The sequence below is a fragment of the Argopecten irradians genome, chromosome 7, assembly GCF_041381155.1.
Source record: "Argopecten irradians isolate NY chromosome 7, Ai_NY, whole genome shotgun sequence".
NCBI lineage: Eukaryota > Metazoa > Mollusca > Bivalvia > Pectinida > Pectinidae > Argopecten > Argopecten irradians.
Window position 1 is genome coordinate 43,039,083 of NC_091140.1, and position 15,698 is coordinate 43,054,780.

Genomic DNA, 15,698 nt, shown 5'->3' on the forward strand with positions numbered 1-15,698 from the left:
TTAATGTCTCATTATGTGTTTATTACATCAAATTACATAATCTAGCCCGCTCCTTTGGGGATAATTTATTACCATTTGTGTCATTGCTTTGTGTGAATAACGTCATCAGTTTATGGAAGCCGACGTCCTATTCAATCACACAAACTTATGACGTAACAATCAATACCACATGAATACGGATCTATGCTTATTGACTTTTCTTTAACGGTTTGATTATTCATTTAGCATTTAAGAAAGATACAATGGTGCCATTGAAAATAGTAAGTATCTTGATCATTGGACCATTCGGCATTACTTTACCTATTTCATTATATCATTTGATGCCATCGTTAAAATTGTTTTCATGAATACAGCACAAATATGTGAACTTCAATTTAATTAATTTGATTTGGATTACTTAAGATATAAATACAAAACATGTAATAATATAGTTACCATTTTGAATCATTAAAGAGTTCTATAAAAATAAGGTAAATGTTGAAGAGTGCGATTTAATTTGTACAGGTGTTCAAATCTTTTATGTTTGTTCTGTAAATATTTAAGATTACTTCGTCTTCATTGCACTTTAGTTAACCGTGATTATTTCATTGTTCAATGTCCTCTTGATATTGAACCACACAGAATCATTCGTTGGCAAACCCTTTTGTTATCAGACCATATCAGGAAATTCACTACCCAGGAATATTTTATAGAGTATTATGTAATATACAATATTCTGATATAAAATGGAACTTGAAAATAAAAAAAAATAAAAAAAAAAAAAATAAAAACAGTTCAAGCGGTTCCTGAGTACCTTTGTGTCTATGCTGAGTACACATATTTAAAAGGCAAATCATTAAAGCATAAAAAGAACTGAAGAATTCTCGCATACTTCTTTTGTTTATTTTTACTTTATTTTGTTATGCTTGTGGAAAGCCACAGAAATTTTATACCAATATATATTTTTATACATTCCCGAATTAATTATTTTTATAATATTACTGATTTTCTGTGATGAAAAATAGAACATAATCGATGTTGAAGGTAAACTCTTCACTCTCTTTATATACATCAAATACAATGCGTGGTATTGTCTTTCAAATTGATTGGTTGCTTTTACCATCATAAGTCAGCCCTGTGTACGATTATTTAGACAAATGAATGATTTAATGATTTCTCTTGAATGTGAATGTTTTATCCACAACCGTAGGATGATTCTACAAAATCAAACAGCCTTTTGTTATTTGTTCCCTTGTCGGACATTTTTACATTTCTCATCACATTCACTGGTTGACTTTGTAAACAGATTTGTCTAAAGATGAAATGTTTTATTTGAAATCATTTGGCCTCGTTGTAGACTGTGGTCACGTGAGTTGATGTGATTGAATGCTCCAATCAATATGCATCAACATTTGCAATTTTTCTGTGCTATTAATATCATTTACATTACTTATACTTTAATGGCGTCAATGGTAACGCCAATCAACAGGTATGATGGATAAGATTAGTATCGGATGTTTCATCATCTGAAATATTGACTTGTCTTTGCAAAGAGGGATATGGACTGTTTTCTTGTTACTTTTATTTATTTTGATAAATTTGTTGTAAAGATCGATTTAACACGTGCGTGATTATTAAAGGCTAGTGATAGAATGTCCGACACCTTAATTACTCAGCCACTGTGATCAATAGGTGGACGCTAGTGGTAGAAAATCCGTCACCTTAATCACTCAGCCATTGTGATCCATAGGTGGACGGTTAGTGTTATAATGACAGACACCTTAATCATTCCGCTACTGTGATCCATAGATGGACGGCTAGTGTTAGACAGTCCGTCACCTTAACCAATTAACCACTATAACCCAGAGATGGAGGGCAAGTGGTAGAATGTCAGACACCTCAACCACTAGGCCCCTACGATCAACAGATGAGGGCTAGTGGTAGAATGCCAGACACCTTGGAAACATACGTACCATAACCTGCATGAAGCGCTAGTGTTGATTTTATACAAGTACATAATCATTGCCGTCATCGCCGTCATCACCAAAGCAAAGACCCTTGGCGTCGGAGATCCACTATGTTAATCTCTGCATACTAACCATACTTTTATTGATACACAGATTTAATTAACACCTTTATGAAAGGTATGATAAAAGTGGAAAGAGATGATCGATAGATACACAGAGAACGATGTCCTTAGTGGGACAAACTCATCTGCCAATATTAATGGGGAGAATATCAATACCAACTTGTCGCTGCCGTGACCGTTAATATCAATATCCAATATCGCTGTTACGTACCGAATAGATGTCAAGGTCAGACCAACGATGGCATATGCAATTTGTGCAGTTTACCACCCTCGTTTGGGTCAAAATATAAGAAAATAACTACTGTTAATCACTTGGATTTCGCCAGCTTTGTACCTACAGTGTCGTGCCAAAAGTCTTTCACATTTTTATGACGCGTCGTCGGTCAATACCCGGAAGTAATTACAGTTTATTTCCTCGCGATTCAAAAATTGGTACTAGAATCGGAACTCTTTTGTGTTGTGCAAGATGAAGTGCAGGGGTTATCTCCTATATCTGTCAAATTCGCTTGGGGCTATTTTTAGTTTTGTAGCAGACGTCAACAATCATGAAGGATGGTTCGCCGGGAAATGACGTTGGCTGAAAAGGAACTAGTGGCGCGATTGAAAGAAGGCGGTAGAAAAGTTGTAGATATTGCCAAAATTTTAGGATTTTCCCATTCAACCATCAGTAAATGTTTTAAGAATTTTAATGAAAGAGAAAGTGTTGAAAATAAGCAGCGAAGCGGGCGGCCCAGATTAACAAGTGAACGACAACTTTTTCGCCTAGTGAATCATGACCGTTGGCAAACATTGACGGATTTATCTACACAATTTCATTCATTTACTCCTGTTAAAGTTTCAAAAAGAACTGTACAGAGATCTAGAAAATTACATTTTGAGGGTTATTCCAGGCGGTCTGTATGTAAGACGTTGACGATATCGGCAGTTAAAGGAAAAAACGAGTTGAGTGGTGCCGTGGACATAAAAATTGGACAATTTCTGAAAAAAATGAACACTGTAATATTCTCTGATGAGACACAGGTAATTTTAGGTACTGATCCAAAAATTTATGTGTGGAGAAAAGCCGACGAGAAATGGCGTCCCGTATGTTTGGAGATCAGGACAGTACGTCACGGTAGTTCCCGAGTATCGGTGTCGTTTTGGGGGTGTGTTTGTGCCTCCGGAGTAGGTGTGCTGAGACCAATAGAAGGAAATTTAAATACAGATAAGTACATTGAACTATTAGATCAAAATGTATGTCCTGTTGTCTTGAAACATTTTCCTGACAAGCCTTGGTTATTTCAAGATGATAATTGTCCTGCACACATGTCGGGAAGGACTCAGCAGTGGAAAACAGAAAGCAATATTAACTGTTTAATCTGGCCTTCTCATTCTCCAGATATAAACATTATTGAAAATAAATGGAAAATGATTAAGATTCGTCTACAGAGAGTGCAACATGCTATTAAAAGTCGCCAAGAACTTATTGATGCTGTAACTCTGATTTAGACTTCATTTAATCCGGGGTATATTGCTGCGCTGTATGCAACTTTACCAAGACGAGTCCAAGCTGTAATTAGTAAAATTTCAGGTAGGTGTGTTTCATGGTTTCTGAGTTATGGTTTTCTAAAGTTGCAATATTCATAATCACAAGACGACGCAACGTCATAAAAATGTGAAAGACTTTTGGCACGTCACTGTCTGTTCTCTATGTATGTTCAAGAATATGTGCATACCCGAAGCCGCGAAATATAGCATACACAGAAATAAAGTGGTTTACCGTAACATAAACATATTTTGGCATACAGAAATATTATATCATAAATGGAAATAAACGCAGTGCGTTCATTCTCCACTAAATGTACAAATTCCATTATCAAGTGTCCTCTATCAATATTGGGACTTAAAAGTCATATTTGTATATCATTTCACCAGTGAAATGTATTCGTTTATCTTCGTAAATAATCAAGTGTGGTTTCTCATCATCACATTAAATATGACTCTTGTGACGAATTTCGACTGACCTCTTAAGCGATAATGTATTTCATAAATCACCTGTGACTAAGGAAATGAGTAAATGTTACATTTTTCTATCATATCATAGATATTAGCATACGCAATGAGAGTAGACAAGCATTGGCACACAAAATGCTCAGACATTTTTTTATAACTCATTTTATCATTGTCACAAACTATACTGGCAGATACGTTACCAACAAATAAAATCATGTAAACAATTGATATATCATCAAATGTCCACGTTTTGTTCGTGATTATGAACTTTAATATGTATACCAACTTTTACCTTTATGACATAGACACATCCATTAACAATTAAATGGACAGGTGCGATTTAATCTTGAAAATATACTTGTTACGCAACGACATCAACAGATACGTTACTTCTATTTACTTGATTACATAAGATGCCACTTTTCCAAAGAGATAAGTTCACATCACAGTTTGAAAAGTATATAATATTTAGTGTAACAATGTTTGTGGTTTAGTCGACAAGTCACACGGTGTCATTTAAATGATGAGAGTGGTTAGTGTCGGTCAGTACATTACCGAAAGATACGTTATGGAAAAATACCCATATCGACAGATACTCTCACACTTGTCATAAAACATTTAAAATTAGCTGTGTCCGAGAGTTTGTCAATAATTTACAAGCGGGAAGATTCGTTGTGTTGCCAGTGTTGGGAAACTCGAAATAAGAAAAACCTTTACTTTCCATTAGTATATACCTGTAAATAGTAACATATATATACATTTCTGATAATAATCACGTGATTTCTAACACTAGTTTGCTGTATTGATTAAGCTATTAGGTATATTTAATTGTTATTTGTATAAATCACATTACAAATTAGTAACGTATCTGGTATAAAAGATCATGTATCTGTTTGACGAAAGATGTACCGTACTCTAATATTTAGTTTAAAACTATTAAGAATAGTGTTACAACGATTAATTCAAATACATTTTATAGCCAGATATTGTTAGAATGTTTGTTATACTAATGATACAGTAATGTGATATATAAACATGACATAACGTATCTGTTTATTTGGTAATGTACCTGTCATATTTGGTAAAGTATCTGTACTTTTGTACGTTTCACTCCAATTTGAGTGAACTTGGTTTCATTTGTAGCCCTTTGTTTCAGAATAGATATGGTCAGAAAATGTAAGTTTATGGTTGTTTGTGGCAATCAAGTATGACGGAGACAGATCCGTTTTTCAGGTGAAGGAACGCGAGGACGTTGAGAATGAAGCAGATTCTTGTTATTAAATTCGTTTATATACCAAGAGAACAGATACGTTACCGCTGCTAATTTAGGCAAAAAACATCGAAAGTATTGCAGATAAGTGAAACCGCTGAAAATTACATTTTCTTTGATGAATTTTGATGAATTTATAAAACAAAAAAAACATAAAATTTCTCTGTCATGTTTCTACAGTCATATATTTAGTATGTTGAAACATATACGTTGCTTTTTAAAGAAGGATTTTAATGTCCTATACAGTATTTGTGATTTATGCAAATAAAAAAAATTACTGAAATGTACTTATGCAGATATAAATGCAATTTGGTAATAACGGAAAATATAGAAACCAAATACTACAGTACTATTTTCAAATGAAACTATTCGAACGCACTTATGAATCATACAAACCAATATTCACAAATGAACTTTTCATAACTGCAAGCGATAAAGACAAGTTGCTTTCGAGACGGACAAATGGCTTTGAATGGAAAGAAAAGTCCAAAACCAAAGCAAAAATTCAGTTAAAGTGTTATTATGTGGCAATTCTAATGACAAACCTCAATTTAGTTTATTTTAAGAAAGTCACGTATCTGTTATTTACCAAAATATGGTGGCTGACTGTAACAATTATAACTTTTCTATGAGTAAAGATAGGAGCCAGCCCTTTTGTATTTAGATAGTAAAGATATTTGCCAAACAAATGACAATACACAAGAATTTGTTTTCAATTTCCATTTTTTATGTTTTTATTTCTGAAAACATGCAAATTAGTGGAGAATGAACGAGTAATCTTTATACCATATGGCGTACGAATTCGTCTGCTCCTGTTTTTTATAGAGACAAAATATTATTCGTAAGCAGTGTGTCATCTTTAAACAATTATCACATTTTAATACAAACTAATAAGCCATGCAATATAATACAATTTATTAATGATGATTGGCAATGAAAACTAGTACATTCTACTAAATGATCATTGGACTTGGAATTGTGTGAAAAGGTTTTGTCTTTTTAGTCTAGAATGTAACACTAACAATCAATGCTTAGTAAATAAATAAGTCGTAAAAACTAGAAATAATAACTCATAGCCTCATATTCCATAAGCATGTTAAACCTTATAAGCATTTAAAAAATATATCACATTACATTAAAAAAGAAATATACATGTATGAATGAAAAGTTCGACATATTTTAATTATGAACCTTTGTTGGGCTCAATATGCTGTTATATCGCCTTTGTAGAATAAATTATATCCGACGGTTTACCCCATGGTCATTGTTTTAGATTCGTCGAAATCAAAGGCCCTTAATTTTTATAGGTATAAATTTTCTTTAACAAATGTAAATAGGATTAGCAAATGCACATGTTAAGTACAAGAAGAAAGATAGGCATAAGACACCACCCTGCATGCGACCATGAATTAGCCAATGAGAAAAGTGGAAAATCAGAGCATATCTAATATAAGCACATTCCATATTATATGTAGCAATATCAATACCATAAAAATGGTGATATATTTTAATGTGATCATATTTCACTATTGTGATTGATTGCTATTCGATAATGACGTGGGAAGACTCGGGTAAAACACTTCTCTAAAGTAGTAAACGTTTCAAGACAATTCGGCACATTAACAATTTAAATAGGTCATATATGTCGTTTGATTCCAGGTTTACATTCGATTGGCCGGCCTATCTTTATTGTATTTCCTTAGGTAGCCTTTGAATTATTCATTGTATGGGTTTGTCAATGTCCTAAGCACTTATTATCATGGGTCCATTTTTGCTTCTTCGCCGCCCACTTCCACTATGCGTGTCGGCTCGGGAGTTTCACCCCCTACCTCACTATACACCGGTAGACTTACTTGATCCGGCTCTTTTTCTGTTTCATGCAAATCCTTCAGCTCCGGATCCAGTTCTTGGTTTGTATCGTTGACTTCCGGTTCCTCTCCTGCCTGAGGTAAATCTTGCTCCACCTCATTTAAATCCATATAATCCTCATTGACCCCCGGGGTTGTTGGGGCTAGCGTTATCCTCTCAGAATCTATCCCGGGAGTTGTGGCACACAAAGTGACACCTCCATCATCATCCTGAATCGGTGACGGACCAAATCGACAAATTGCCATTTCACTGACGGTGGGGTAGGGCGAATTTGTCGCAAACATTCCGTCCCTGCTAAAGGCGGAGTTAACTCTATCAAACGTATTCATTGGTGGGGACTTACACGGAACCACACCTGGACTCACGTGCTTCACTTTCCATTTCTTGTAACATACAGCAGCAAAGGCGGCCACGATAGCTAAAAGGACGATGAAAGCCACAAGTACAATTACGGCGATGGATCCAGCGCTGAGAACAGCGTCTTCGTCTTCAGATGCAGCTGCCACGGGTACTAATCAAGAAGACAATAGAGGACCATGTGATTGTGAGTTGGAAATACAGTGAAACACGTTTATATCGAACATGGTTACAGCAAATTCATTACTATAATGTATAACTTTGTATGAACTACATTTATATCAAAGCAATTTTTAGTCCTCAAATGTTCGTTATTTATGCATTTTACTGTACTTAAGGATTAACTTGAATAGATTTTTTATGTTATTGAGATATAACACAAAGATCTGAGTGTACTCTAAATAAACCGCGAAGCGGTTTATGATGAGAGTACACTCAGATTTTTGTGTTATATCTCCATAACATAAAAATCTATTCAAATTAATCCTTATAATTCAATTTACTAAAGAGAATCTCTTCAATATTCAAAATTCATTATGGGACTCTTTTGTCTATGAAATCACTACGCCGTCATCTCAGCCAATCAGAAGCAACGTTATAAACGGCGACGTTTTTTTTCTTTATGGGCTGATAAAGTTAATTTTTAAGCCAATGAAAATGCTCGAAACAAGCAAAATTCAATTATATATATATATGCTTGATGTTCATTCATTATAATAAATTTTAAATTTTACATGTAGATGCTTTAAAAGATTTTTTTTTTTATTTCTAAGAGGCTCTTTACAATGCAGCTATTTTAAGAAGTAGAAAAAGACAGAAAGTCCTTTGTAAGCAATATAGTTTTAATTGTCACTCAAAAACTTAATTTTCAAATCATAGTTTTTATGTTATTTTATAAGCTTTCAGGACATTAAGAGGAGGAAAAAACATCAATTCCATTAGAAGTGCATTTATGTTTCCATTTTGCGTTCAATAAAAAAATACTTACCACAGGTTTCTGAAATATTGAGAAGACAAATGCGTGTGAAAAATAGAGCCTTTTTAAATACTGCTTTTGTATAATTTCAGTGAGCTGTTTTTCAATTTTTGATAGTGCTTTTGCATATCAATGATTTCTAAAAACATTCATAAAAAGATTTGTAATCATTTTATAACTATTTTGATCTCTCGCTATTGTTTTTATTACCTTGATATTTATTGCTTCATGCCTCTTTAAATTAATCGATACATTTACCAACGACATAATATATTACGTCAGCAAATTATGCGCGGATACGTAACTGATTTCCGTGCACTTACCACTGGAGACTAGTTCCATGGAAGCTCCTGGCGAAGAGACACTTGTAGATGTTTGAGACGAGTGACAACCTTGTGAGAACTGTGTCATGTAGACCCGAGAGTCATTCGCCGTGTTAGATGCTGCCTACATAGGTAAAATACACTATACTGAAAAATGGGTTCTTATTTGCGTTTACTTTTCAGTCTCTGCATACACAATTCTGTATTGATAATTTCCTGAGATGCACAAGCTTTGATTTAATACCAATTCTGCAAAATCTTTCACAATTTCAATAATTAACTATGAATTATTCGTTTTGAATTTGCCCTAGTAAAGCAGTTCTTCTAAGACAGACATGTCTTATACTTTACTTCAATTTAAAAAGAAACTTTGAAGGTATGAAGAGAAAGTTCAAAGCTTCGACAACCCGGGAAAACAAGCTTTAGATGTGGTTGTTGAGACTGAATATGATAAATCAACAATGAATGATTTATATTCGCTGTAAAACATTTTAGATGAAAGAAAAACTCTTACATGCATTTCATTTGTCATGTTTCATTCATTATTTTTTGTTTTACATTAGATTATATTACTATCGATAATATTGGTGTTTAATTGGATTTATTTAATCAAATTAAAATAATTAATTTTCTTTGTTTTCATACCATATCTGGCGTTCTGATTGGCCAATATTTTTTTTTTTTTGCATACCACTAAGAGAAAAAAATAAAAAATTTGCATGCTTAATTAAACGTTGTACTAGGCAAATAGTGTTTTTATATACAGAGTGTCCCAAAAGCATGTCCCGATTTCCAATATAAGTATTAACAAAAGGATATTTATCTGGGTTGTTTTATATCGTTGTACAGAGCTGATCACTACTTTTCTAACGGTACGTAGATCAAATTCCTTCGTCTATTAAAATATCTTTATAAAGCGTCAAACTCGGGACATGTTTTTGCGACACTCTGTATTGATCTTTTCGAAGAAAAAAATATATAACTGAATGATCAATTTGGCAAAAGGTTCTTGACGGACGACAATGCGTTAATACATTATAATCATTAACCTTATATGTTCCGTAATTTTTATAGTGACTAATCAAGAACATATTCAAATATGTTATTCACAATCAAACGTTACCACAATTTCGAGTAAAATATACTTACAATGTACAATGCATATATTTTAATTTAACATGTTGTAATAAAAGAACAAAATTATAAAGAATAAAAACTAGAACTTTTGAATTGCATAGTTTGATAACTGATATCTATGTTTTTATATTTGAATTGTTTTCGCAGCTTAAGTCTTTCATCCTCGAAGACGCATTAATACTCTTTCAAGTCAAATATTTGACCATTCTAATATGAAATTACATGGGTAGATGAGTTAATTATGGTGTTTTACTCACATAACACGTGAACCGGAAATACGTGCTCTCGTCCGGTGAAGTGCTATCCGTGTTCATAGCGAGAGTGAAAACGTCATCTCCGGACACTTCAGAGTAAATACATGTCAGCTTACCCTCCTCTGTAAAACAACATAACAGCTTGTGCAATACGTTTTAATTAAACTAACTATACTTAACAACATTTGTATACCTCACACCAGGTGCCGTATATCAAGGATACATAATAATTCTATATTCAATATCTTCAAGTTTTTGAAATGGTTTTCTTATGTTTTGATTGTCTTTTTTCAATTTCGTTTTATTCTTCGAATTCACATCAGATTTAAATTCTGATTAGCGTACCGTTGATACTAATACTAATATTTGCTCTTATCAGATTTTATCATAGCAAAAATTATCTTGTCGAATATGTTCAAGAACATCTTTTATACTTATATTGATAAAGAGTATTGAACTCAACACATAATGAATATTCTTTGCTAGAGTCTGAATTTTGCATAATAAAACAAATTTTATCAATTATACAATTAGACCACGTGATGCGTAATAAGATATGTGTATTTCGATTACTTTCGAGTCTCCAAATCTAAAACTTTAAAGATGCTCCACCGCCGACAGAGCATAAATGATATTCATCATTTGAACAATAATTGGTGTTTAATCGTGTATATATATGACTAATTAACAAAAACAATATTATAAAATAATTTATTTCGCCTTTGGTGCATGCGCAATCAGTACTTCATTCCATATAGAATATAGTGTCACGGATTTTTTTCGGGATGCAATTAATTATTTTTCATATTTTTAACTTGAAGTAAAATTAAAAGCTCTAAACTTTCAATGGTGGTAATGGTGTCAAGTAAGTAACTTTTGTAACTGAAGAAAAATAATAAATCGTCTGCTCCTGTTTTGATAGCGAAAAAATACCATTTGTCAGCGGTGAGCATCTTTATATCTTGACCCTTGATAGAGTTGTTTCTATTTAAGATTTATTTTTTACTTACGAGAGTATCCCTGTACAGTCGAGCATGCGCTATAATTGTAGGACATTTCCGAGTTTTCCGTACAAACGTCAAGTTCCGAGGATCCGGTACAAAGGTTTCCGGACCCACTATCGAACGTGTAGTTAAATCTCCCCAGGAGAGAGTTTGGACAGTTGATTTTTGCGTCGGTTAAACTTCCTGTTGAAATATGCATTAAATATCCAGAAAAAAAAACCAATATTTCATGATAGATTTTGTACATGTACATTTGTTTTTGAACTTTTTAATGTAAACTTCATTTTATTTTAACGGTGACTTTGGCACTTTTCTTTTTGTATACCTTTACATCAAATATCGTAGGGTTGTACAAATTAATTGTGGTTTCTGGTATACAAAAATCTAAAAACAAATACAAACATGAATATGAAATAAAATCTTGTTGAATGATAATTAACCAAAAAAAAGCAATTATAACAAACATTAGATGTGGATATAATATCTATGTTTTTTCTAAACTCACCATTTTTGACAAATACTCCCATTTGTCTGACGTCACTAGCAGATGAAAAGTCACAGTCATTGCTGATCGTGAAGGTGGCCGGATTTACTTTTAATACCAAACGGGCGTTAGTTGTATTGGCTAAAACAGCTGTAAAAAGGGGATAGGACGATATTGTACTAACATTATGAGAGATACAAAGAACAGAATATTTTGATAGTTCATTTATCAATAAAGCTCGATGCCAATTTTCAATGTCCATGCATACGAATATAATACGAATATAATATTGTAGATCGACAGTTTGTTACATCATTTACGAAATTCATTTATAAAAAAAATATCAGACAACTTGAACCATCATTTTCTGAATTATAATGTTTGAGTAATACACAGTGGAACTGTCTTTTGGAAAGAAAATTGATTTATCCATATTTTCAGTTTTTCTTAACTTAATCTAAATGTATTATATCATGGCTTTTGATATTGTGTTGACATATGCCTTTATTCAATAAGCTGATTTCCAGACGCCAAAACGACTTGATTGAACTACAAAATTTTAATACCGTCAACTATGTGACGTCATATTTTACAAGGTTGTTGTGGCGTAAAGATCAATGGAAGGTGATACTTATCAACATCGAATCATGCTTCACCCACGTCATTTTAGTAAATCGAAATCGAATTTTCAATGTTGCATGACAGATGAAATACTCGTTTGTCATTCATACATGATACTCTTTACAAAGTTAATATAAACCTTATATACGTTTTTGTCATTTAAATAATATTTTCCATCTACCTTAATAACATAAATATTAAAAAAATGTGTTTGAAAAGAATTTTTATTTATGAGCGCGCTGCTTATTGAAGAAATACGATACTTTATTGAATACAGATAAACATACTAGATAAATAGTATGACTACTTTTATAATTTAAAAAAACCAAATGAATAGAATGATTTTATAATTGTAAGACATGTTAGAAACGTACGTAGTGCAGAATAGTAGACGACTTTACTGGATTGTTGTGAAAACATATTCATACATAATGCTAATTGTAGGGAGACACCAAGGTAGGTAAAAGCATTCGATCTGAAATACAAAATGAAAACAATATTTAATGATAAATCTAATATTTCTAAATATACTTGCTACGGGTTCACCAATTTAATTCATCAATTGACTTCTTTCTAGTAAAATGTCGGCAACATCGCCATACATTTGCCCAACCTATCTCATGGTTATGTTGAAAATAACCTATCTCATGGTTATGTTGAAAATAACAATAACGTATGCATGGAAAATTGCATTTTATTAAATACGGAAATTACAGCTATTAGAGAAAAAATATTTTTGCCAGTACTATACCCGATATCCCATTTTTTGAAAAGTTGAACATCTAATGAATATTTGCAATATTCAAGTAATGAACATTTTCGCACTTTATTAAGAAAGGTGATGATATTGTTTTCTTAATTATGGTTTGAATATTACACAACTATAATTTTTTATATCTTTATATTTGTACATTGTATAATAATCTTATCACACATATTTTTTTGTATACTATATAGGTCCTCAATGACATATTAAAATATATCCAATTGTCTGAGTGAATCAACAAAAATATTTAAAATTTAAAAATCTATTACTTACACGGCCAGGTAGTTATTGTTAGAGTTCTCTGTACAGGTAAATGTTTGGGTACCGAATTCTGACACACTGTACTTGGTGGTAAATGTATTGGAGCTAAATGTCACTTCTCCAAAGTCACTGGAGAACCAGGTGCCACTGAGAGCACTCGGGAAGGAACAGGTAGCATCTGTAATTATATATAAAAAAAAACCTGATTAAATTCGGGAACAAAATAAATAATACCTACCTTAACGACTACTTCTATATAACAACGAAATACTAAATAAGATCACTTATTGGACCCCAATGGCTCGTTTATGACACTTAAAAGACTAAAAGACTAATTAGCTATAAAGGCTATTTCCTTTGTCAGTTTGCTGGTCTTGATCTTGTAATTTTGAGTTGTAAATTTAACATATGAATGTAAATATGAATAAAGTATAACATGATATAATTGAAGCAATAAAATGTAAGCAAACTTGTTTTTATTCAATGACATAATATGAAAGCAAATAATATTGTTGAGTAAAGCAATGTATATAATATTATAGGTAGTAAGGTATGAGCAATTTCTTCCAATATGTTTAAAATAAATCCATATTTATATATACTTTGAGAGTTTGTCTTTAGTTTTGATAACAAATATATCCTTATATTCGTGTATTCATTATGCTCTTAATAAGAAACGATAAATTAACAAACTTTAGTTTGGCATGAATACTTGTTCTTACAACATATTTTCATATTCTAAATTTAGATGCAGTTCGGAATTCCAAGAAAAACACTACCGACCTACGGCATGTTAGAATTGCGTACCAGCGGTAATATATCCTTATATCGCGACTATTTTGTCACCACGACTCTGGTCATAAACAATTGAGGATCAGCTTTAATGCCTCTAGCTACTTATGGTAGTGTGTATGGATGTCTATGTATTAGATATGACGGTATTAAGCAAGGTAACAATGTTAAATAGTATTGCTTATATTTCGCATATTCCAATGATTTAGTGAAATGATTAATCACAGTGTCTGCTTTTCCTCCTTGCAATGACACGAGAACATGTTAATTGATAAGATTTATAGCATTATCAAACTTTTTGCAATTTGTTTTATGTTATTTCCGATATAAGGAAAGAAAATTGATTTAAACAATGATACTATTGTTGTTGATTTTATAATTAAGTTATTCTATGATAACGTTTAAATGAATGTATAGTAAATTACATGGATAAGAACTTATTTATGTATACACGAATAAAATGAAATAAAGATATTACAATAATAATACGGAACTGTTCTATTGAATTATATTTATTACGAATGCTACTAATTATGTGATTTCTTTCTACTACAAAAAAAATCACAACTTCTAAAAAGATTTAAATTTATAATCCATTTCAATTGAAATCGAACCAAATAATTTAAATAACAAAGGCCATGCAAGAAAAATGCAATCATTTACCTGTTGATGGTAGACAAACAATAGCCAATAGAAGAGCGATCCCTGAAGTCCGACATAGTCGGCATAGCTCCCTTGGGGCCAGCATAGTGTAGCATAGCTCAGCCTCCCATTAGCATTACGTCACGTGCTCTCCTAGGAAGATAACTCAGACAGAGATTCAGTTCGGCATACATAGGTAAAATCAGAGTCAGAAAAGGGCTGTGACTATGGAGATTCGGATTAGGGCAGTGCTAACACGTCCTAGACTGAGGCCACAAAAGGGGATTTTTTATCATTATTATTTTATCAAATATGGTATTGTTTTCTTAATTCTTAAAGATGAGTTAAGGCTATTTTGTGAAAATAAACGGATGGTTCATTCAGCAAAGGTATATTTAAATAATTGTTTTACATGCTTTTTTTACTTTTTTAAGTAAATATTTTTTATATTTCGCGTCATAGCGTTACAAGATTAATAAAATGTACCGAGTTTATCCGTTTAGGTTAATCTCCCTATACGTAAAGCTTTCATTCGACATAATAATTACTGGGTACGCAGGGGAGTTAAATACTCCTGAATTATTAAGCCATATGTAATACGTTAAAGTATATGACTAGCTATTTATATTTTGGCAATACAACGGACAAGGAACTTACCATCCCATATCATATTTTTCTAAAGCTTTTTATTGACATTTCTCCGATAAGGGTAATTTCTGTATTTGAAATTTAATGCTATTTTACTCGGCAATGTTTATTCATTTAGTACATATAGTAGGTGACAATTATTATAATGTTAAGAAAAATAATTGGTAATATTATGTATAATGTATATTATGTATAAATTATATAATTAAAGACAAACCATTTCTAAACTCTTAC

General features: G+C 32.2%; 1 protein-coding gene across 1 annotated transcript; it reads right to left on the reverse strand.

Moving 5' to 3' along the window:
• Positions 1–6,230: 6,230 nt before the first annotated feature.
• On the reverse strand, positions 6,231–15,018 carry LOC138326951 (uncharacterized). The gene is made up of 9 exons (XM_069272919.1): positions 14,838–15,018; positions 13,395–13,560; positions 12,730–12,830; positions 11,756–11,884; positions 11,257–11,433; positions 10,250–10,368; positions 8,856–8,979; positions 8,545–8,553; positions 6,231–7,710 (listed from the first exon to the last, which is right to left on the reverse strand). Exons 1-9 carry the CDS (start codon positions 14,920–14,922, stop codon positions 7,088–7,090), a joined length of 1,533 nt encoding a protein of 510 aa, XP_069129020.1. The 5' UTR covers positions 14,923–15,018; the 3' UTR covers positions 6,231–7,087.
• Between the last annotated feature and the right edge of the window lie 680 nt (positions 15,019–15,698).